The sequence below is a fragment of the Maniola jurtina genome, chromosome 13, assembly GCF_905333055.1.
Source record: "Maniola jurtina chromosome 13, ilManJurt1.1, whole genome shotgun sequence".
In the NCBI taxonomy this organism is placed as follows: domain Eukaryota; kingdom Metazoa; phylum Arthropoda; class Insecta; order Lepidoptera; family Nymphalidae; genus Maniola; species Maniola jurtina.
Window position 1 is genome coordinate 9383887 of NC_060041.1, and position 25779 is coordinate 9409665.

The window sequence follows — 25779 nt, forward strand, 5'->3', positions numbered from 1 at the left end:
GGATTGGCACACTTCACAGTTCACACACCTTTGAGAACATTATGAAGAACTCCTAGGCATGCACGTATCCTCAGAATATTTTCCTTCGCCGATAAAACATATTTTATTGTTTAAAACGCACATAAATGTAACTACGAAAAGGTAGAGGTGCGTGCTGGGAATCGAACCCACGACCTCCCGAGCCGAAGCCTGACGTATTAACCACTAAGTTATCACCACTATATAGTACCTATATAATTTCTAACTAAGCCGGCTAAGACTAACTATGGTTTTCAGCAACCATTGTGAAACTGAGCCAATACAACTACTTAGATGTCAATTATAATTTTAAAAGTAGAGAAGGTAATGTAGAATAAGCTCACTCACCTCCATGTAATAATTCCGAATTTTCATAATAGGTAATTTTAATCAAACTCCAATTATGTAGTTATTATTAATCACGATTGTCCATTTTGTTGTAACTTGAAAAAAAAATCACTTGAACTTTTAAAATGTCCTTATATTTTAAAAAGAGCCGAATGAAAACGTTCTTTATTTAAAGTACGATAATATAAGTACGATAAGTTAAGTTGTAAAAATACCGTATTATGCATTTAATTTTTGAAACTTAACTTTATTTTCGCATTATCGTACTATTTATATTATCGTACAACACGTACAATATTTTTTTAATAAACTTTTTCAAGTTCATTAAAAAAAATATTGTACGTGTATCCGATTGAAAAAAAAAAATAGGTGCGTGTATCTGAAAATCGAAAAAAGTTTAAAACAAAAAGTGCACGCTGTCAAATCTGTCAATTTCTATGTTCGAAATTCAAAAATACGGCCTCATCGCGTGAAACGCGCGCGAGCAACTGACGAACAGATAAACGCATCGCGTCTTATCTCAGTAATTAACATAACCGCGCTCCCAAGCTCCCATGCCTCCTTCGAAACATATTTGCATAGCCAAAGAAATCGTATGCTAATCGACGCATCTATCCGACCCCATTCTCGACATTTAATATCGGAATCAATCGCTAAAACAGGTTTAAATATATGATGCGTCTTTGTGCTCGCCTAAGATAGGATTAGGGTTAATTCACCCTCGAGGCCAGATGTCAATGTATTGATGTTTAGTGTCGCGAAGAATACGAATATCGGAAATGGGTTTTTTATAATGCGCGCATGGAATAAATTTTGTGCATTGCACCTTTCACTGATCTAGTGTAAGAATGAATAATGGAACCTTCTTCGCGTTGATACACAGTTGGAAAGTATTTTTAGTTGTATACATACTAAAAGTGTATTCTATTTTTTTAACTAAGTATAGCCTAAGTATCTACTTTCTCTTGTCACCTACTTCTGGCAAAAACTTTTATGAAATCCATATATATTTTAAGATTGTCAACGTACGAGTAGGTTGAATTGCTAGATTTTTTGCACGTACCTCGGTAAGTTTTATCGTAAAGCACTAAGAATTTTTTCCTAAAATTTCATGCAAACGAAGCCGGGGCAGATCAGCTAGCTAGTTTTTCCTTAAATAAGGGAGACTGATTACTTCATGTTTGACATGCCTAAGGACGTACCTATTTACTTGAGAAAAGATTCGAAAAGGGAAGTTGCTAGCTAGTCAAATCAGCAACTTTTTACCAAACATTAAAACGCTTAATTTTATATGGAAGCTTTTATTAGAACTGTGCATTGATAGATTAGTCAGTCAGTCACGTTTTCTTTTATACTCATATCAGTATCAGTAATCACCAAAAATAACTTAATATTTTATATTTGTCATGGCAACGCATTTTTATATTTACCTACATGCAGTTTCATGAAAACTTTCATTGGTGTGGACGCGGCTTTATTTTTATTATTTTTTGTTATACAAAAATAGTGTGATTATTACATAACTAAAAATTGAATAAGTAATTATAACTGTCGAATTACTGTAATAACTGTGACCCCAACGGACGAACTTTAACCGCTCTTCAACAAACAGTTCAAAGATCTCAACCCTTTCGTTTCGTGAGAAAAACGAGGAAACGTTAATTATTATTCGCATATTAAATAGCTGAACTGAACCGGATCCGAAAATAATATCGAATAATTATTGAGAAAATATATTTTATTTGGGCATTAGCATATGCAAGACGAATAAATCATAGAACAATCGAGCAAGGGGAAGTTCAAGCGCGTTCGGATACTCGGACTGGTTTTCTTTATTTATTTTTAAATTTATTGACCTACATGTAAGGCAAGGGTCGATTGAGATCAGTTTTAAATATTTGCATATTAAGGTTTTTAATGTAGCGCCCTGTGAGAAAATTTCGGATCGATTTGGGGTTTTGGGCATGTCATTTACTTATTTGCATTAAATCAACTTAAAAATACATTTAATTAAAAAGTTTAGTTCTGATTTCCAGTTCCCGTTCCATCCATTGTAAATAATTTTTCCCGTAGGTGACATGACGTATCTTCCTAAATTAGGTGCCTGCTTCTTATTAGGAATATAAAATGATTATCACACTAATATTATAAAGGCGAAAGTTTGTATGTGTGTGTGTGTGTGTGTGTGTGTGTGTGTGTGTGTATGTTTGTTACTCCTTCACGTAAAAACCACTAGACGGATTTGGCTGAAATTTGGAATGGAGATAGATAATATCCTGGATTAGCACATAGGCTACTTTTTATCCCGGAAAATCAAAGAGTTCCCACGGGATTTCGAAAAATCTAAATCCACGCGGGCGAAGTCGCGGGCATCGGCTAGTAAGTAATAAAAACGACATAAAATTTCTCACAATAAAAGAGTCCCACTTCTATATGGAGCGTAACGATTCTTGGCTTAAAGTTTGGAAATGAACCGCTTTGGTGAATACATATTTTTTTAATTAATTATCATTAATCTTTATTATGATCGCAATCAGATACTTGCTACATGGGATTTTGGTATTTAACACCTTTTCAATAAGATATGAAACGGATTGATATACTTGAACGTACTTTTTATGAGAAAAATTATTGTTTCACCCATTCAATGCTCTCGTCGGTTATTGTTCGTTTTAAATACAATTTTGAATTTGGAATTAGAGCCGATGTAGATTTAAATTAACGCGTTCGAAATTATGATTAGAATACCGCACGCGTATTATAGCAAACCCGCTTGTTACGTATCCTCACAAAATTAAACCTATACAAATACATACTATGGATAAATTGGAAAGGCCTATGTTCAGCAATGGACGCATACAGGCTGATGGATTGGGATTAGTAGTAAGGACCTTACTGTATGCCTATATACTTTGGTTTAATTTTATTCTCGCATTAAGTTACTTTTTATCGTGAGTGAAAATATTGAAGGACTGCTCTTTTAGAAATTAAAAGACCCCTGATTAGAATTTTGGTTATGTCTATTTAAAAATTAATTGGCGCTATGACGCTAGGGTACGAGGATGTAGGTAAGGGTAACTAGACGAGGCGCGTCCGCGATTTCGTACGCTTGAATTTAGATTTCTAAAAATCCCGTAAAAATTTTTCGGGATCAAAATAGGTCTGTGTCCTGCCCCGGGATGTAACTAGGTATCTCTATATTTACCAAATTTCGTCAAAATAAATAAGTAGATTAAAAGAATAAGCCGTGAATGAAGCAAGCAATCAGACAGACACACTTCCGCATTTATAATATTATGTATTAGTACCTAAGTAGGTACTTATGGATTTCTAATGATGAATTATTTGATTGTTTTAATTTGCTTTAATATCCCTATTAGGTTAACACGTGTCAGGCATCTTACGCTCACAACAAATTAAATTACTGTTTTCAAAAAAAAAGTTTCATTAATGCAGAACCCTAACATTCAACTGTGTTCAGTCTTGGCATCGTGAATTCGAAATTTGAAATTTCGACCCTGTGGTATCGAAAGCGTACGTTGAACTGGTCACGGTACACTTGGCAACGTTTAATTGTTAAATTAATAAAAATAAATAACGGTTAACGTTATTTTTTACAACGTTATTCGTTATCGGCTTATGATCTGTGGTAGAGTTTGGTGGATTTTTATTCAATGTTTTATCTACCGTATCCATGAATGTAACTTTGTAATGACTTTATGTGAAATAACGTGTTTGAATACGAGTTCCTAATTGAGTTTTGGGATTAAATATCTAACTAGGTACCTACTGGACAAATCAGTGCATTGTATTCTAATAAGACTTATGAGTAAAGCTATGGTAAAAGCTGAAGTCATAGGCAAACATCAATGAATCGCATTAATTGATCATCATTATTATTTTACTTTAGCCGTGATATAGCTTCGTGGTTAAGACGTCCGCCTCCTGTTCGGGAAGTCAGGGGTTCGATCCCGGGCACGTTCCTCTAACTTTTCGTTGTTTTGTACGTATTATACGTAATTTAATATCACTAAGACGTAGATTTTAAGGTGAAGGAAAATATCGTGAGGAATGCGTGCCTGGGAGTTCTCAATAATGTTGTATCAGGGTGGTGTACTATGGCCAAATCCTTTTTATTCAGAGAAGACTTATATTCAGTAGTGACCGGTGACGAGTTGATGATGATGATGTTAGTTTAGACAAAATTCAAAATTTCCATCAAGCCCTTTACAAAAATTAAGAAATATTTCAGAATGCTAAACGTTGCCACATTTTAAATCGCATGATCGACGCAACGTTCAGGAATGAGGAAAACTCCTAAAGTGCCGTGTAACCGATGAGCGCCCTAACGACTCAATCTACGCACATTTAAATTGCCCTTTCCGAACGAAACCTCATTACTTCCCGAAATATAACCTCTATGGAGGCAATAAATAACCTAACGGCGCGCATATTTCAAAACAAGAAAAAAATAACACATAAAATTTCTTTGCCCCACGCGTCTAATGCTGGCGCGTAGTTCCATTGTTGCGTTATGACTGACAGCGCCGATAAAATAATTTCAATCGTAAATACTGACTATTATTGCCTTTTTTTCTTCCAATCTTTTAAAATTTTCAGGTGCCTACCAAAGGACCAATTTCGAATAGGCGAAATTAAAATGTTTCTGCACTAGTACATAAGTTTCTTTAATTGTATTACTTCATACTAGAGATCAAAGACACGAATATTATTACCAATCTTCAGATAGACAAAGCTCATTCTTCGTATTTTAAAAAATGATGACTTTGTGCACTTGTACACGCATGTGCTTAGTAGCACAGACTAGGTATATAGATATCTACTAGCGTGGTGTTTACCCACCTTTTGAAACGACGCCTACAAGCATTCATGCTTCAAAACTTGGCAGCCAGTTATCAGTTTATAGAAGTTTCTAGAGATCAATGATAGAGATATGATATTTTTTGTTTAAAATGTTCAAGTCAGAATAAATGATAATATATTGGCATTTTATCATTCGCCAAATTTCACCAAAACTATGCATACCTACGCAATTTTTATTAAGTTCATTAATCTAGATGAGGATGATAATCAAATAGGAAACAATAAGCATTTTATTTCAGTACAAGAGTACAAAATTTTAACTAATGTTGCAAACTAAATCATGAAAAAACAATGATAGTACAACAAAACTACAAACGATAACGAAGCGACTTTATTAACCAAAACGATTATTCCGCACCGCGCTGGCAGCCAACGGGTTTAAAAAACGAACGCATTTTGCCGGGTGACAAAGGAAACGGGGCGGGTGCGTTCCGCGCATAGATTTTTGCATTATTTTAGTATGCAAATGTTCTTGCGATAGCGACAGTGTAAGAGCAATTTAAATTATTTTTTATGGCGCTCCGGAGTATTGAGAGTTTGCCAAGTAACGCGGGATTACCCACCGCGGAATTGCTTCGCGATATTGTGTTCCTGAATTTTGAATTGCCGATTGACGATGGTTCTAAATTCAAACGAATCATTCTAAATTCGAATTTGATATTTTTATTTTTTTGTTGTGAGTCTAGGATTTATGGGCGATTGTTTTTTTTTTAATATTTTTGTACACTTCTTAGAGATAGAGATTTTTAATTTGTTTAAAGGTGGTTTAAAGATAATTAATTAATTGGTAAGTACGTAAAAGATTTCTGCGCTTAGTAATAATAATTGATAACAGAAACATGGTTTCATAATTTTCAAGAAAAAATGCAGTCAGCGGACTGCTAGGAATTAAATGTAGCTTCATAATTATTAATATTAATATAAAATTAATGTAGAATTGGATATTGCGCACCTGCCTAAATCCAACCTCTTTAATATTATTTACCCTATTTAATCTCTACGTAATTTTCAAAATGTACGGTGCAAGGAAAAATCTGATTAGCCTCGATGATATATCGCCACGAATTCCACGCCTTAGTAGCTCTAATTTGAATATTAGACGCGTTATTGAAAAGAAAACTTTCTGAACGGCCCTCCGCAAGCTTTTAATGGTTATTGCCTCTTCCCTTGCTATCTCGTTTCCGAACGAAAAAATAACCGCTAGGTACGGTTCAGGTGTTCAACAATATTTCGATAAATCCTATTTCTAGATTGAACGAATTCTCATTTCAAATCTTATGTTTTTAGATTACAAGTTCCAAATTCTTGCTCAAATTTCGAACGTAGGCGTTTATGAAATCCAATAAATTGTTTTAATTCATTATTCCATTCCCGCTTATCTATTTTGTTGGGCGTTCTTAATTCGGGCACGCAGTTCAAATATCGAACGGAAACGGATACGGTACTGATTCTAATTTCGAACGAAATATCGCAATGTTGCTATTGATAAAATTTTGTGACGAGCTACAATGTCGCTATTATATTGAACGGAAATTTACGATAATGACTAATAATAGGCCGTTTGATGTTATTACGTTTACCATACAGACACATCACGAACGGTGTCGACATTATAAGGTGGTAAGTAGTTAGTTACAGCTACTACTTTATAGAGAGAAGATCATTAAAGATCAGATACCTACAATAAATAATAAATTAATTAAACTAAGAACAGACTAGGAAAAAAATAACGCCATAGACAACAAATATCATGTGATCGTTCATCTCTATCATCAAAATAACTTAAGAACGATTTAAAAATAAATTAACGGGCGAAATTAACGCGGTTCTCACAGCGGAATCTGTTGAGCCGAAATAGAAAACGATAGAAAATTCATACACATAATATACGCAATGACGTAAGAATACATTGTTTAGCAGTTAAGAAAACAGACTTGCAAATGACAACCTCTGTAGTGTATTTACTCTATGTATCTTACCAACCACCTTTTTTGATTTAAGACACCAACGTGACGTACTAAAAAGTTCAAACTAATCAAAGACTAATTATATATAAATACCTACTTAGTTGAATATTTGACCATCGTGGTCAATTATACAGATATGAACACATATCTAACGCAGAACTTACGCTGTGATTGCAATGACCAATGCAATTTTATTTTTGATTTCCTCCTTTAGAGATATGAAAAAGATATTGTATTTGTAGGCGTGTGAATAGGTGTTGTATAGGGTGTAGACACCAAAAATGCTGTTTTAGTGAGTTATTATAATATTTAAAGAGGAAAAGCTATGCAATGACTGTCCGACATAATGTCACGTACATACTTACCTCAGTTTACACACTGGGTAAAAATCATTCAAGGAACTTGAAATTCTCTCAATGCCTTAATAAATGTAGACCTCCATTACGATAAGAATTTGAGAAATCCCAATGGGATTTTTAAAACCTAAACGCGGAAGAAGTCCGGGCTCAGCTCGTCAAAGCCGTTTGAAAGATTTCATATCTATCTAATAATAATTACCTAGTATCAATAGGCTAATTATTTTATCCCGGAAATTCAAAGAGTTCGCGCAGGATTAAAAACCTATATCCATGCGGACGAAGTCACGGGCATTATTTAGTATTACCTATCAATCATAACTTTTTATTTCTTCTGCATAAAAGAGTTTCTAGAAATCAATGGTTACTTCCGCGTTACGCGCTATCTTGTATCTCTGGTAGGGTAGGTACAAAAAGAAGTGATATATTTGAACAATGTCGCCCACGTGGGGCAGATGCGCGTATGCTAATGCGCCTGATCCTTCCGTCAGACCTCCCCGGTCCTTGCTCGATCGATTATAATGATCTTTGAATATCATAGAGACATATTGTACAAAACATTTTTAAAGATTGTTTTTTGGTAATATTAATAACTAGCTGATGCCCGCGACTTCGTCCACGTGGATTTAGGTTTTTTTTAAATCCCGTGGGAACTCCTCGATTTTCCGGGATAAAAAGTAGGCTATGTGCTAATCCAGGATATTGTCTATCTCCATTCTAAATTTTTAATCAAATCCGTCAAGTAGTTTTTGCTTGAAGGAGTAACAAACATACGCACATACATACTCACAAACTTTCGCCTTTATAATATTAGTGTGATAGTGTGATGATATCAAGAAAGTGTGGCTCAGTGTGCAACAGTACTTAGAGATCTGAAAAGAAAAAGAAAACAAAAGACATTTCATAATCTTATTAATAATGCAAGCTCAATGCGTGTATATTGGACTCCGTTGAATGACCGAGTGACCTCCACGAACGAACATCTGGCATCGGCCCAAAGCATATAGATCATTTCGACACCTCCCACGTAAGTTGTTGTATCCCCAAAACTACAACTTTTCAGTAGAGCGTTTTAAAGATATAAATTGAAATTAAAGCTCCATTTTTCAATATATTTTTGTGAAATTCGGTATTTAGTTATAGTTTACAGTACTTTAACATATTCTGAAAGATAATTCATAGAAATACTTCACATTTCTGAGATTTTGTTCATACAACATTTTACGGCGTGTTTCATCTTTGTAAAATGTTGTATAAGATACTTACAACAAATTACGCTGGAAAAAACGGGTTGAGTGTCATCGTATGTGTTAAATACAACAGTGTACGTCGTTTAAAATTTAAAAAAAATGTAGTATGTGTAGTCCGATTCATCATTTTCAACCAATGGATGTCCACTACTGGACATAGGTCTCTTGTAGGGACTTCTATATGCCACGGTCTTGCACCACCTGAATCCAGTGGCTCCTTGTGACTCGTTTGATGTCGTCTGTGCACCTAGTGGGAGTCTATCAACGCTGCGCCTTACAGTGCGAGGTTCCAGCACCTTGGGACCTCAACGTCTATGGGTCCTTCGAATTATGTGCCCCGGCCATTTACACTTCAGCTTCGCAACCCATTTATGCCGGTTACTCTGATTTTCCTACCGATATCCACATTCCAGATTCGATCACGTAGAGAAACTTCAAATATAGCTCTCTAATTGCCCGCTTAGTGACTCTGAACTTTCTTATGAATTCCATTATAATATGTGACCATATTATCTCGGATCCATAATATGTCATCACTGGTAAAACGCACTGTTCGAAGACTAATTTAGTTTCCGTACACTGCCGCCGAGTCGGATTCGTTGGCTGACCTGTTTCTTGAAATTGCACTTACCTACCTGGTCCAGGTACCTGTTCCAGGCTCACACTTTTCTATAATTTCGAGTGCAGAGCCCTCAACGATTACTGGGTGGGCCGAGACATAAGAATTAGACACAATTTTCGTCTTACTCATGTTCATTTTCAGGCCCATCTGTTGTGAAACTTTGCAAAGGCCATTGAGCTGTAAATGTAGAAACTGGGAAACCTAATGAGGTTTCCCAGAGTTTCTGCGATAGTGACTATGTCATCGACAAATCGAAGGTGAATTTCTTTTGATGTTAATATCAAGTTCATTCCAATCCAAGCTTAAACATAAGGACGTCTTCCAAAGCAGTGGTAAAGAGTTTCAGAGAATTACGTCTCAATGTGCACTCTGTCACTGCAATTGGACTGGCCTAGTCTGGTCCTATATGTCGACTGACATGGTGTTTTCGTACAGGATTCTATTTCAGCATTTGTATGAACAGGCAGTTGTTTCGCATCTCAATAGCGACCTTAATACAGCCCCAGTTTCCACCAAATCAAAAACTTTCTCATAGTTTACAAACGCTTAGCAAAGTGGCAGATTATTATAATAGCCTTCAGTTATATTATGCATAACATGTTGCAGCTTATGAATGTGACCTATAGTGCTTAAGCTTTTTCAGAATCAAGCTTGTTAGGGATGCTGAAAGTCATCGAACTTATTATTGTGACGATTCATAATGACTTACGATAACAACAGCTTATAGACATGGCTTAACAGCGAAATGAGTCTATGACTCTTCTTGAGTAATGTTTGTAACATTGTAATTTCGTTATGCAATGAACTAGATTAATTTGAATATAAGATTCACTAACCTTTTGTGCCCACATTGCAACAAATAAACCATTACTTATTATTTATTACGGCATTATCGCCATGATGGGATTGAAAATCCCTTGGAAAAAGATTGGAAAATCGCTGAAAGACCTTAAGTACTGGTTTGCCACCCGCTTTCAGGAATTCTACTGTGATTCTGATATCACCGAGCGAATTTTTATCCTTGAGTTGTTTGAGAGCCATACTTATCTCGTATAAACTGGCATCTGGGATATCTTGGGTATAGTGTCCCGTCAATTTAGCTCTGGGATCTTTAGCCAAATCTTCAACAAGTCTTTGTATTGTATTGTGTATAACTGTCCATAGAACTTCTCCACTTATTTCAAGAGCTCAAATTTAGCTGAAATGAGGTGTTGTCAGTTTTTTGTCGTATCAGCATGCCCTGTTTAGCAGACAGATCTTTCGTGAATACTTTTGAGTTCCTCTTCCGCTCTATGGTATCTTTAAAACGAAATTAAAGATCCATAAGTCACGTGTTTGTACAATAGAGATCTGCCAGTAGGAAGGTGCATCTGCTGAAGGCTACAGTATCATTTCTGGCCTTTTTCTGGCCATGAGCTTTAAAATCATAAAAAATATTTGTTATTTTTGGACGATTTTAATTTGGATTTAATGGAGAAATTGGACTCCACCACCTGGCAGGTTCTACCAACCTATTTATTGGAAAGGTAGGCTCTGAAATTATATATTGTAGTAGTGATTTTTTTGTTAATTATATGGTAACCTAGTGGTATGATGAGCCGATTAGTTATTTTATTGACTATCATGAGTTTACGTCGCCATCAAACTAAATTTTAACATAGTTTTATTGTATACAATGTCGTATGTAAGAAAAAAAACAATGTCATAGCAACGTAAAATATAGCATGTAATCATACAACAAAATTTTGAGAAATAAATGCCGAAGTAAAATGTTGTATGTATCACTTAACACAAAATTTATTATAATTCTGCAACCTAAACGATTGTATGTCATCATACAATACTGTTTTTGGGTGTCCTCAACGACGTAAATTGTTGTATGTAATCTATACAATAGTTTAGCTTGGCATCATTATTAAATTACTAAAATACGATAATGAAATAAAAAAATGTAAACACAACCGTGACATATCAGTGTCTTGAGTTACAAACATTTCATCTGAAGTCCGGCGTAATCTGTTGTATCTGTTACATACGAGGCGCAAACGTGCGACTTCACCCCACATAAAACGTTGTAAAGGTCAATATGATATTTTACGTCGTCCTCGTTTGAAACATACAACATTATACGCCTCATAAGTACTTTAAAAAACAACATTTTTAGGTTTTTTTTTAATTGAACATATAAAATACATAAAAATAGACATTGTTATGTAAAAAACGCAAAATGGCAATTTTGTGGCTTACAACAACTTACGTGGGAGGTGTCGATTTTCACTCCATTTCTTTCACTCTACCAGTACGCGAGAGCGAATCGAATTTGAAAATCAAAATTCTAAACTACTGTGAACCAGCTTAGTTTCTTAGTGTATATTATATTAATAATTATACCTAATAGTAAAAATAATAATTGAATTTATTTATTGTCATGAAACAAATCTGTATAGTTGCATATTTGATTCCCCATCCTTTATACACTCTTTTAATAGTGCTCTGTATTAATAAATAAAATATTGCATACAATTTGAAACTCCTTATCTTTCGCTGTGCAAGAAATCAATTGCGTTCGATTCGAAAATCAAAAATTCAAATCGAGACAGAACTACATGTTCCTAATGAGCCAATAACTCGTAGAGACAATAGCAGCGTGGGCGTTCTGAATTCGAAATTATCACAAAAGAATATTAATGTAACACTTATTCAAATACAGCGCGACGCGTATTCTGAATGTGACAAGCGTGAATCGCTTTTGGATAAAATCAATTAGGATAAACGAACTCTCTCAACATTTATTTGTTTTGTAACGTTTTCTTTTTTTACTCGTAGAGTAACCTTTAATTTCTTTGTATAATGTATCTACTCTTCTATATAGTTATGCATTTCTGAACTGAACTAAAATCACAATCATATTTTTTCAAGATTGCCCAAAAAAGTATAATGTTTTCAGGGTTCGTGTATGTATGTACCTATGTAAGTTTCTTCATTCCACCATAACTTCTAAATGCTTGAACAGATTTTCATGTAATATGAGGTATCGTCAGAATCCTTACATCATCCCGAGTGATATGGATTTTTTCAATTTTTTCGAAAAAAAAATCGATATGTAAAAAATAATGTATCGTTAGGTAGGTATAATACCTACTTATATCGTTTTTATTGTATGGCAGTAGTATTTAATGAATTGTTTTAAATAAACTTTCCAACAAAATAGTAAAAGTGTGGTAAGAACATAAAGTTACTTTCAAACTTTCAAAGCACAAATTGAGCCCTTGCATCGCAGAACCCTAATTATCTCGTCATTTAATTTGAATGGTGACGGCGACAAACTTTTTTTATACCAATTTGAATTATCGAAGGCATTGTGACGGATTCGGTTTTTTCCCTTTATGCAAGAGCACACCTTTAATCGCGTCGTATTCAAATTTGGAACGCGTTTTTTTAAGAATTATAAATATTGTTTATGATTCGTGTTCCCCGTGTTTTTGCCGTTTCCTGCTGTCAACGATTGTGAATGTGGTGCCGATAATGTAGGACAAATGCGCGCGAGTCTTTACAATGCTTACTTTTGTTTTTTTTTTAACAGCGCATGAGCTGTCAAAGTCTACAACGCAATCTGCCAGTTATTGTTGCCAGTGATGTAATTGATGTTATTGTTTTTTTTTGAAGAATTATGAATACATATAATTTTATCTTTGCATTGATACACATAAATCAAACGAACCCATAAATTAAAAGAGGCAGTTATGTAAACTACTTAGTTCAATTTTGAACTTTAGTTTGGTACCTAAGGTAGGTACCTACCTATAATTTGGGTAGGTATAACATTTTTTTCGCGATGTTTCTTTTAAATGCACCTGAACGCTTGTATTACCTAAGCAGGTAGGAGTCAAAAAGTTGCTAAAAACTAGTATCTAGAACTAAAAATATTACTATCAAAACCACCAAACTTGTACCTATCCAAAATATACCTAATAAAACCTCAGACAAGCTCATACAAATTGTATTTAAATATAAAAAGTGAAGACAATTTCATGGGCTTCTTTGTGACACACACTTAGGTAGGTAGGTACTTACGTTGGTAGGTAAACCATACAAGCTACACAGACTAAGTACCTACTTAGATATTGGCGCAGGGTTTACTTAGGCACTTTTTGACACCTATAACGAACGTCGTTACCAGGGTTGACTTTTATTTATGAAAGATACTGAAACACATGCAGTTCTATCTGCTATGCCCATCCATTAGATTGTTTACCTATTGTATTATAACAGTCATCTGTCATACATGGCCTGATTTATTTAGGTACCAATGCAATACGTACCTAATCACTTCGTAACAAAACATTGAATCTAGGTCACGCCATACACAGATTAGCCAACCGTAATCAAAACGATAGCTTTACCAACACAAAAAAACAATAGGTACCTCAAGGCGTCATTGAAAAAAAAGAGTCATTTATTCGAATCGAACATGCGGCGGAACAATTTGTGGGGCACCAGTGATTGATCCCCCCGATACATCACTACGAGCGGTTTTCTATGAAAAATTGCCATAATCGACTTAAAAACTCATTAGGCCAAGACAAAGGCGACCGCCATCCGTCTAATTTGTTCCTTGATCGAACTCTGATTGCCTTTTTTTGTATCTACCCGAAGTATCTTTAATCCTTGTGATATTCTTTTACAGTGCCACCAACTTATCTGTTCGGAGTGATACGCTAACTCAGTTTCTAACACTGAAAGATAGCCACCGAGCTCATTTTTTAATCCATTGAAGGTTTTCTATGAAAATATATTTTATTATCACCCAGAGAAGCAGCAATGTAGAACCAACCAACCACAGGGGCTACCATTCATTTTCAGACACTGAGTTAGCGAATCACCTAGCTGGTCGCGTAGGCAAAATGGTAGATCTAGAGCGAGAAAGACTTTTAATTTAATTTTTCTTGGTAAATTTCTGAAAACTAGCAATACCAAATTCTCGACGCTGTTACGATCAGATAAATTGTTGATTTTACAAACTTATTTCACGCGAGTGATATGAAATTTTACAAAATCGATTTTAAATTCAACATCATCATTAACTCAACGCACACTATTGATCACCTTTCTCAGAATGAGAAGGGTTTGGTCATAGTCTACCACACTGGTAAAGTGCCAATTGGCAGACTTCACACTCCGCGGAGAACATTATGGAGAACTCTCAGGCATAGAGGCACAGAGGTGTGTGAGGTGGCCGGGATCGAACCTCCGATCTCTCTTATTTATTTTAACCTAACAGTACAATCTCAGAAAAATTACCTAATACCTACTTAGATATCTACTTGAATATTAGGTAGGACCTATCGAAGAATCGATCGACGCGATTATCCAGTGTCAAGTCAAACTCGGTTTATACTTAATTTATTTTTAAAAATGGTTGACCGTTGGTTATGGACACCCTTTTAAATTATTAAGTAGATGAAATCCCAATCCATATTAAAAATATGTACCTACCCTTAACCCGCAAATAAACAAAAATACTGTCAAAAATGAACTGTTAAAAGCCTGCCCAAAACTGTCCGTCACGTTCCATATTCAAACGAACCAATGAAAGGCTTAGGTATTGTTTTAAAATTCGAACTCATAATGAACGATGTAGTTCTTTTTTTAAATCGTTAATCGGTCTTTTCACTTTATTTGCTTTTAGTCGTCGTTTTAGGGTTCCATATGTGGTTTTTAATAAAGGTAAAATGTTAAAATGTACCTAATTATTTAGTATCTATTAAAAAATTACTTTTAATTATGAATTTCAGGAAAAAAAATAGGTTACCAAGGTACTTACATACCTACGGTCTGCTATCCCATGTAGCTCGTAAGCTATCAAAGAAGGTAGGTAGTAGGTATGTAGTAATAGTTTGAAGCCACTCTTAATTACTTAAAAGTTTGTGAGAACTAAGAAACGTTTCAGGGTTTGACCGTAAGTAGATAGGTACTGATTGAAAAATGAAAATCAATTTTGTACAAAATTCTTATAGGACAAAATTAGCTGCTAACCTATACATAGGTATATTATATTATGTTAAAATAGAATCCATGTCAATAAACAGATTCTTACTTGACCAGATTGTTAAAATTTTAAAATTGGAATAGGAGCCTTCCCAACTAGAACGAACGGCACAAGCGAATTCGATTATTTCGGTATCGCTTATTGTTTTTATTTGATTATTCATTTTATATTATTATTGTTTTATTGTTTTAAGGGGAATTGTTTGCGGTGAAATTCAATACGAATTAACGGAGGGCGATTTGAAATAAAATGGAACGTCAAGTTTATAATTATTATTATTGTACCTAGTTCTTATTTTAAATTAAACTAATGGCTTTGATTTTTGAATGTTGGCACCACTAGGTAAATATTCTGTAGGTTAGAATTACATGGAACTAGGAAACAGCTTAGGCTATGAGTTTGATACTGGTGGTATTTGGTACCTACCAACATAATACTGCTGGTGCTTCACTAAGACGGCTCGTAAGGTAAGTAGGGCGAGGGGTGCAGGAGGATGACAGTTGACGTAAAAATCAAGGCTCTGTCACGTCAATGTCAACACCACTGTCAATTATTTAGCAATGAGGTTGTTCACTTTAAGTCTATCTTAGGAATCAAACTCAGCTCGTTTGGTAGATAGGTAAGTAGCTACGAGGTAAAAACCTACCTGCCTTGAAGGTTGTTTAAACTTAAAACGTCAAACAATAAGATAAACCCATTTAATATTCAAATTACCTTATAAAGACACAGCATCTTCGGTTTGCGAACGTACCTGAGAAAACAAAGAACACTATTAGACTTCTCACTGTTCCGATAAAAATGAGCCAATAAGGGTTTTATTGTTGAAAAAATCTTCGGATAATATTATAAGAATTGTAGAACCTGGGCGTGTCCCTCCCAGGCACGCCTTGTGAAAATCTCTTTCACACATAAAATAAAGTTCATTTTCATGTATCGGGCCTTCGATCGGTTCCGAACGCCCTCACTATCTTACAAGATATCGAGAGAACGCCTTCTTAAAAACACCCAAAAACGTCATTTCCAATCTTAAATCATCGTTGTAAGGTCGTATATTGCACGCTGTGGCGCGCAGTAAAATATATTGATGCGGTATCGGTTTTCCATTAACGCTTTTAGGCGAAAAAAAACTCTATGTAGCTATACGTAAGGTAGATTTTTCCGTAAGCGAATAAAAAGGAATGTATTGACGTGTTATCGGGGATACCGTTGTCCTTTTCACTCGTATGGTGGCAATATGTATGCGTCCCTGTCGTCGCGAGATGAAGACAGGATTTTCTTTGTAATGTCTGCGCATTCTTTTCTTAAAAGTAAGCAATATTATTCCCGTCGCTCTCAGTAGAGGTCGTTTTGTTCGGGGAAATATGGATCTATAGACAAGACGGTATTTTTCGAAGGCTACGAGTAGGTTCTTATTGTGTCGTATCGTCTAAGAAATTGAATTGCATACAGCTATAAGGTTCTTTATGAGTCTAGATTGTAAAGCCTTGAGATATTGTTATTAGGTTGATATTTTGTATTTACTTACAGAACAGCAAAGCTTTCTTTTCTTTGAAAGTTAAGGAAAATTAGACATGAAAATTAGGCAGCCTATGGCATAGGTCCATACCTACCTACCTATTTAGAGATTTTCCTGATAAGTAGATATATCTAGGTAGGTATAGGTAGATTACCTACCTACCTACTATAGATGATCAAACGCCTACAATCATCTTAGAATAGCACAGATCTAGATAAATTGGCTCTCGTTTTAAAGCTAATTTTTCAATAGATTTGACTAAGAGCAGTTGTTTCTTAAATCAATGGAATGGGTTACCTACCTACCTACTTCTCTGGCATAACTGCTTGAGTAGGTAGCAAAACGTCTTTTTTTCTTTTCTTTGACTGCCAAAGTGACCTAAGTAAAAAATATTAAAAATCTATCGTCAACCCAATAAATAAAGGAATCATAATTTAGTCGTACAACACCGTCTAATCCCTAACGAGGAAGCGCAGTAACTCAAGAAAATAATAAAAACAAATAAACCATCAATTTTCTGAGCGTCGCTCGTCCCGATGCATTTTATTATGTTATCTTATTCCGAATGTTGTTTTAAAACCGATGTGTTATTTGTGTACGACTAGAAATATCTTCCCAAAACACAAATATGATACATGTGGCAACTCAATCCTTACTCTTGTTTGATTTTTTTGTATCTACTAGGTACATTTATTTATGTTATGATTTATTTACCAAGAGCTACGCGGCAACTGCTCTTGAATATAAAATGATATTCCAAATCTTAAACTCTGCTAAGGTACTAAACCACATAGCAGTAAAACGTGCCCACGGACTCGTACGAAGCGATTTGCTTCCTCGTTTCTAATACGAACTGCTAGAATGTGGAATGCCCTACCTGTTTCCATATTTCTTGCTATAGCTATGCCTAATATTGGTACCTTCAAAAGAAGAACGAATAGGCACCTTTTGGGCAGGCGCGCTCCACCTTAGGCTGTATCATCTCCTGTTTGGTTTAATTTTAGTCAAGTGCAAGCCTATACCTATTGTAAAAGAAGGTATCTAAACAAGGTTGCTCCAAAAAAAGCATGTATGTAAAGGCTATAGGTATGATTAGCTACCTACTTACGGTCAGTTGATGCGGAAGTTCTTAGAAAGTGTTGATATACAAATATCCCTTACATGAACAACCTGAAATTCAAGTTCTGAATGAGATCTCTAGGTATGGCTGAAATCTATACACCATACATTGACTTTGCCCAGACATCATCATAACCTCCCACTAGATTACCAAGATCTTAGCAAATTTAGAAATATGAAGGACAAATTTGACGCGACAAAACCTAACCTGATTTAATTCAGGAATAATGGTGAGAAAAATAACCAAGTAGGTAGGTATAGGTACGTTTCAATATAGGTAATAATATAGAAGCTCAACTTTTTCACACAGTAAGTACCATCATCCTCGTATATCATATCATAAGAAAAGTTATTATAGAAATTCCCTTTAATATGTCGTCGGGAACGTATCTATGTCATTAGTATCAAAGTATTAACATAAAAAAGCATTTCCTTTTGATTCTGGACACGCATTTATATGAGATCGGCGTTACAGTTTCTGTATTTTATGGCAATCGTAAAATAAATCCCCAAGTAAATGTGGGGTCTAATTATATCGACGGACTCACAAGTCTTCTGTAATGGCCGATCGTGACGTTTATAGATTTATAGAAAGAGAGAAATCAAACTGGAGACCTGATTTTGAAGTCCCAATAGCTCAACTATTATGGAGTGGAATGAAATTCAAGGGTGCCTATTCCTAGCACAAGCTTTACTCTACAATTTTTCTTTACATCTGGTGGAAAGTGACAGTGGAAGACATATTATATTATGAGGAGATGATGGCCAACCTTCAATACAGAAAAGGGACGAGAAGAAATAAAAGAAATTGTAGAGGCTAGACTTGATTGAATTACAGAAAAGTCGGAATCAGACAATTTGTCATCAACTTTCCACCGATGGTCAACAAGATAAAACATAATCTACAGGATTAAATCAATCCTAATATTCTACATCCAACATAGACCAACAGATTGCGTAACTGAAATGGCAATGGGCGGAAATTGAGATACATAGTTCGAAGAGCCGATGGGATAGACGTTGGTACCCAAGGTACTGGAAGGGCAATCAGCAGGGTGATTCACTAACTCAGTGTCCAACACTGAATGATAGCCACTGAGCTCATTTTTGAATCCACTGAAGGTTTTCTATGAAAAAAAATTTTGTTAGCATCCAGTGTTGCAGCAATGTAGAACCAACCAACCTCGATGGCTATCATTCAGTGTTAGACACTGAGTTAGCGAATCACCTAGCTGGTACCGGAAAGCAAAGCGTTGGTAGACTGTTGGTGTTCAGACGACATCAAAATGAGTCACAGGGAGCTGCTGAATCCAGGTGCAAAACTGTAGTGTGTAAAACTCCTACAAGAGACCTATGCCCAGTAGTGAAAATCTATCATTTGACGATGACGACGACACATGATATCGCAACGTTCACAATAATCACGCAATCAACCCATCACAATCTGCAAACTACAGACAGACACCTGCCACTTGCCCATTATAAAATTAGCGTGACAATAAATTATTTATAGACGTATAAAACATAAACTAGCAATAGAGACACTATATTTCTGATATGTAGCACGCGTTGGTAATTTAATCGATGAAGATGTACTAACACACGAGCATGCCAAGACGATGATTTTTAATGACACTATTAGGTACACTAAATGTACATTTTATAATCCCCAATAGAAATACACTCGGACTTCGAGTAACTAATTTCCATTAAATACCATTTTGAATGCGCGTCGTATACCAAATCATTAAATTAAATAATAAACGCTACTTTAGTTCATAATATAAATTATTGACTACATAATGACGTCCGTTTTATTCATGCGTTAAATCAAATATTATAGTATCGTATAGTTAACGGATTTATGGATGCTTTAAATAGAACACAAGAAAAATTATAATTGATAGAAATAGACGCCACTTTGCGGAAATCCATTACACGCGAGGAATAATATTACTTTATACATACAATTATTTGGAATGGCTCTTATACAGCGTGTTTGACAAATCATATAACATGACAAAATGAGGTATGTACCTAGTACCTACCATATAGTAAGTTAGTGCCATAGATTCTTTCGTTGTCTCTGCTACTTGATCGTTGAACGTTTGTTCAACGATCCTTCGAGTTTCCAAAGGTGCTTTACGAGTTCATTTCTGCGATCAGCTGTTTGAAGGGGAGGTTTAAACAAATTCTTTAAGTCGTCACAATATTATCTCCCATGGATATCACATGCTATGAGGCACCAGCAAATTAGACACACTTGGGCATTTATAGTATTAATATGGAGAATGTTATCATCATCATCATCAACCCATCGCTGCTCACTACTGAACATGAACCCCCTTCTTATTTGGGGGTTGGGATCATCACGGTGGTTAAGTCTGGATTGGCACACTCAACACATCATTGAGAACATTATGGAGAACTCTCAGGCATGCAGGTTTCCTCACGAATTTTAAAGTTCATGAATGAATGAATGAATGAATATATTTTATTGTATACCACAAAATTTGTATCAAAGTCGGGGATCGAACCCCCGACTTTCCGAACAAGAGTCGTACATCTTAACCACTAGGTTATCACCACCCGCAGAGATTATTATACACAACATATTACTTTGTTGCGTCGTTATCTGAAAAACATCGATTGACATTCTAATACACTCATATCGGAGTGAGCTAAATCATCTCTACTGCCAATAGTCCGATTCACTCGTTACATTAATAAGCAATATCCGCTAACCTTTCATACAAATTGCACGTGTCGCCGTTTGTTTAGACGGAAATGTATTCTAATGGCTATACTTTAAAGTCTTTATTCGATTAACAAGTGCTAGATTTTTTATGATTTTCAGTTGTCCCCCTTTGATCGATGAATGGGTATCAATAGTCAATAGTAATTGAATCCGTCTTATGGATTGTCTATGAAATGCTAATGGGAATGTTTTGTGTTGTACCTACCTACCTATTAATCCTATTCTATTACAAAAGATAAGAGCCGTGATAGCCTAGTGGTTAAAACGTCGGTCTCCTATTTGGAGGTTTCAGGATTCGATCCCGAACCCCTAAATTTTGAAGTTATCTTCGTTTTATGCAATTAAGTAGGATCACTTTAAAAACCCCTACATTCTTGGAATTATCTGTGTTTTATGCATTTTTTTTCAATTGAAGTAGGATCACTTGCTTTAACCTTGCATATTATGCCTGAGAGTTCACCTTAATATTCTCAAACGTGTGTGAAGTCTACCAATCCGTATTTGGCCAGCGTGGAAAACTAGTCAGCGATGTGTTGATGATGATAATGAGTTGAAATAGGTATATGGTGTATACTTTTTACAACACATTTCAAGCTCCTTTAACATTTCTATGCCTATTCTAAATTCTGTGGTTGCGAAGACCTGAAGGAGTCGCAAAGGGCGTAATATACCTAATGTTGAGGAGGGAACAACACGCGCGGAAGAACAAAGACTCAATTAGTATGACACATTTTATTAGCATCGGGGAAAATTGGGCCGAACTTGATTATTAAATTCATATGTTTCTTATAACTCGCTGACTACCTATATCCATACTAATATTATAAATGCGAAAGTGTGTCCGTCTGTCTGTCTGTCTGCTACCTTTTCACGGCCCAACAGTGTAACCGATTCTGACGAAATTTGGTACAGGGTTAGCTTAGGTATATCCCGGGGACGGACATAGGCTACTTTTTATCCCGGAAAATCAAATAGTTCCCACGGGATTCCTAAAAACCCATCCGCTTTTGCGATTTGTATGAAATTTGGTACCGAAGTAGCTTGCGTCCCTGTTATCGGAATAGGCAACTTTTTATCCTGGAAAATCAAACAGTCCCCACGGGACGGAATAGAAATCTAAATCCACGCGGACGGATTCGCGGGTATCCTCTAGTATTTTATATTTAACTATCTGAGTAGGTAGGTACGTCCGTTTCGCACGGGTGGCTTTCGCCATCCACTTCTTCGGCTAAATATAGGTAGATATAGGTATCTTGCTAGGAATGCAAAGATTTCCCCAGAACAGTATTTTATAGCTCTATCGTGGTAGGTAGTTAAAAGAGCATTAAATACCAAGTCGAAGTGATTTTATTTTCTAAAATTATACTTAAAGAATATTTGTCTAACGATCTTTGTTCCTATCTGGTTTTTATGTCTTTATCTGTATGTAACACTAGCTTATGCCCACGACTTCGTCCGCGTGGACTTCACAAATGATCTTTGAAAAGAGCAACCGCCGAGTTCCTTGCTGGTTCTTCTCGGTAGGAAAGGCATTCCGAACCAGTGGTAGATGCTTTTGACGATTCAAAAGAACTTGTAAAAGTCTAATTGAATAAAAATATTTCTAATTTTGAATTTTTTTGAATAAACCCCTATATCATTACCCCCTTAGGGCTTGAATTTTCAAAAATTCTTTCTTAGCGGATGCCTACGTCATAATAATATAATAGCTATCTACAAACTGAACTTCGGCATGATCCATCCACTAGTTTGAGTTGGCGTTGATAGATCAGTCAATCTCCTTCCTTTTATTTAGGTACTTATTGAGTCTACTTGAGTGAAATTACACTTGTCCGTCCGTCCGTCCGTCTGTCAGAGCCTTATAACTTCTGAATTACAGAACGTAATTAAAACTTCAGATTTAAAAACATACTTATCTAATATGTAACTGATGGTCTTCCGCTGCATATTGCATAAAAAAATATAAAAATCTGAATTTCAGAGGGGCTCTCATACCTAAGAAATGAGGGGTTTTTTTAAAATGGAGATTGATTTCGACGCTAGGTGTTGACTATGGCCAAACCCCTTGTACCCCGTCCTCTGTAGTGAGCCGGCGATGGTTGATCACGATGAACCAAGTTAAGTGTCGATATGTTAATTCTAAGGAAACTTTAGCAATAATAAATGAACAAAAGGCGTCAGTAAGCCCTCTGGCGATTTTGATAAAGTTTAACTAACGGCGGTCTGACCGGGAACTATTGACCCCAATTAAGGCGATGGCCCGTGACAGGATACACGAGTAATCCGGGATCATTCCGATAAAACACCTCTTAGTCGGACATCTTTACCCTTATACTGTTTTCATAATGACCCAAGGCTTGCTCCTTCCATAAATAAGGGCAGAGTTGACGGCTCGTTGAAGTTGTATTCTGTGCTTGTGATTTGTAAGAAAGATAGATAGATAGAAAACTTGAAATACAAAGCAAACAAAACATGAAATAATCAAGACTAAGAAACTAAAAACAAATGCATGCAAAGGCGGCCTTATTGCTCAGAATAATCTCCACCAGGCAACCTTATTAAAAAATAATATTATTAAAAAAGAAAAGAAAAAGAACAATTATTTTAGAACGCATCTTCCCAACCGTCAGCGTTCAGCTTAGGTATCAACATCAACAATGACTTACAACTCATTGCATTCAATTTATAAGCTTTAAAAAAACCTTTCGAATTGCAAAACAAACCGTCCTGCCGTCCAACACAAACAGACTCAAATTATCGCATTTCACTTACTTACGAACGAAAACAATGCCAATTAATAAGTGTAGACACCTTTAGTTGTCACTCAAAACTCGGCCTTAAAACACAATCACAAAGTTTAATTTCCCTCAGCGAGTTTCAAGAGCCAAGTGTAGAAAGGGTCTAACTCAACAATAAAATACTTTCGGTTAGCCACAACTCAATAAATACTTCATAGTATCGGTTTGAGGGTGCCTGCCCGGACGTCCGGCCTTCGATCTTTCGCCCTCTGGGGCGCCCCCTACAAGGTAGGAACTAGGGTTACGTGAGATTCGAATTTCGAATGTATGAATTTAATATGGGACTAATGGTTATAATTAAAATGGTTGGGATTGACCCACGAACTAGCTACGACTGAAGTCTTCTATGAGACTTGAGTAGGTATACCTACAAAATATTATAATATCTATCTCCTCGAGGCTGATATGCTAGTTCTATTCAATATTAAATTATTACAGCAATAGTGAAAATTGCTTGGTACTACTTTATATATTATGATACTAGGAAGATAACATAAAATTATTGTTAACTAGATAAATGACCCGTAAATTAGTCCACGTGGATAAAGGTTTTGTATAGAAATCTGTCAAAACATTACTATTGGTCAGCTAAAAATTTATCTGGCGAATGAAAAATCAGCCCTTTAGCAATTTGTATAGTATGAATATAGATGTCTTCTACCTACTACTGATAACAGAATCTAAAGTTATAATAAGAAGACATAAATTACTTCCATTGGGTATTTTTATTAAGTAAACCAATTAAAAGTAAAACTGTAGGAGAGATAATTTTAAAGATTAACTTTCTAAGTGTACCTAAAAAAATTAAATGAAGATAAAATAGGTACTATAAATATAAAGTGTTCAATAGTATTAAATATCGGTTCGACGCTAATGGCGGTAATCGAAGCGTTCCAAAACAACAGGTGCCGGGAATCAAACCCACTGACAGTTACACGGCGCATCTGCTCTATTGGGCTATTTTTGGTCTTTGGTCACGAATTGTCTGGTTTGAATGTCTTGTCTTTGAATTTTAAAACATGTCAATTTATCATTCTGATTTAGGTACCAAAAAAACTGGTTAAGTGCGAGTTGGACTCGCGCACGGTGGGTTCCGCACCATCGTACAAGAATTCTCAAATTGGCCAATACCCTACTCATTCTGAGAGGATATCTGTGCTCAGTAATGAGCCGGCGATGGGTTGAGATGATGATGATATTTTGTTTATTAGTCTATTCAAGATCGACCATACTGATCAGTGGGTCCTATAGTAAAATCAATGAATGTTACGGTTTTTGGTAAGTATATCATTTAGCAAAAATATTGATTCAAAAAAGCTTCTAATATAAATGGAAACCACATAGGTACTATAACTACAGTAACACACCCATTGAAACAGGACAAATAAAAATGCGGTGGCAACATTTTCTAGTGACAACAACAACCCTACGTACTCCACTGAATTGAATAAGGCATGAAAAATTCAACATTAAACCACTTTAAAGATATCAAAATCAAAAAAAAAAAATAACACAAAGAGGAAAAATCGCATCGAAGATACAAACATTAGCATAACAAAGTGTCGAACCGGAGCGTTTGCGGTGAATTGACAATCTGACAAATTTACAACCGATCGGCATACAAAAGTGCCCTTTCGCATGCAAATTCCTTCTTTCTTCGGCGATTTTTTTTCCGGGGAAACTTCCGCCTATTTTCCCGCTCAACGCACATCCGGCGGGGGCGCCGCATCCGTTCGTTCGGAAATCGGATGAGTTTCGACAAAGATACCTCTATTTCAGCCCTCGCCCCATTGATTCGGCGTAAAGTGGTCATATTTTCTATTTTATATTCTTTATTGACTTTCACAGCTCTATTGCTATATTTATTTTACGTGGCCGTGATAGAAATGCTATAGAACTCTACTGTGCTGTTTTATGTTTGTTTTTGACTTTAGCGCACATTCTAGTTTTAAATTTAAATCCTTGCGTTCGGAAATCTGACGATCTTCGACAAAAATATCTTAATTGTTTTGTATACTGTTAATAATAATAAAAAAAAAACGCAGATTACAATCTCTAATTTTTAAAACAACAAAATTGAACGTTTAAAAATCG

At 35.6% G+C, this 25779-nt stretch overlaps 1 protein-coding gene and 1 long non-coding RNA gene across 10 annotated transcripts in view; one reads left to right on the forward strand and one right to left on the reverse strand.

Moving 5' to 3' along the window:
* The window catches only part of LOC123870723 (homeobox protein cut), a 210189-nt gene that overhangs the window by 134228 nt on the left and 50182 nt on the right, over positions 1 to 25779 (reverse strand). The window contains exon 1 of one of the 9 annotated variants that reach the window (XM_045914107.1): positions 16209 to 16242. The exons of 7 other annotated variants lie outside the window; for them this stretch is intronic. In XM_045914107.1, the coding sequence (XP_045770063.1) occupies positions 16209 to 16226 (18 nt within the window). In that variant the 5' untranslated portion in view covers positions 16227 to 16242. Of the gene's footprint in view, positions 1 to 366; positions 467 to 16208; positions 16243 to 25779 lie in introns of those variants that run through there. One more of the 9 variants, XM_045914105.1, reaches the window with a different exon arrangement.
* Positions 14153 to 19330, forward strand: LOC123870725. Its single transcript, XR_006797134.1, has 3 exons — positions 14153 to 14268; positions 15962 to 15965; positions 19302 to 19330. It is a non-coding gene; the product is annotated as an uncharacterized LOC123870725 (long non-coding RNA).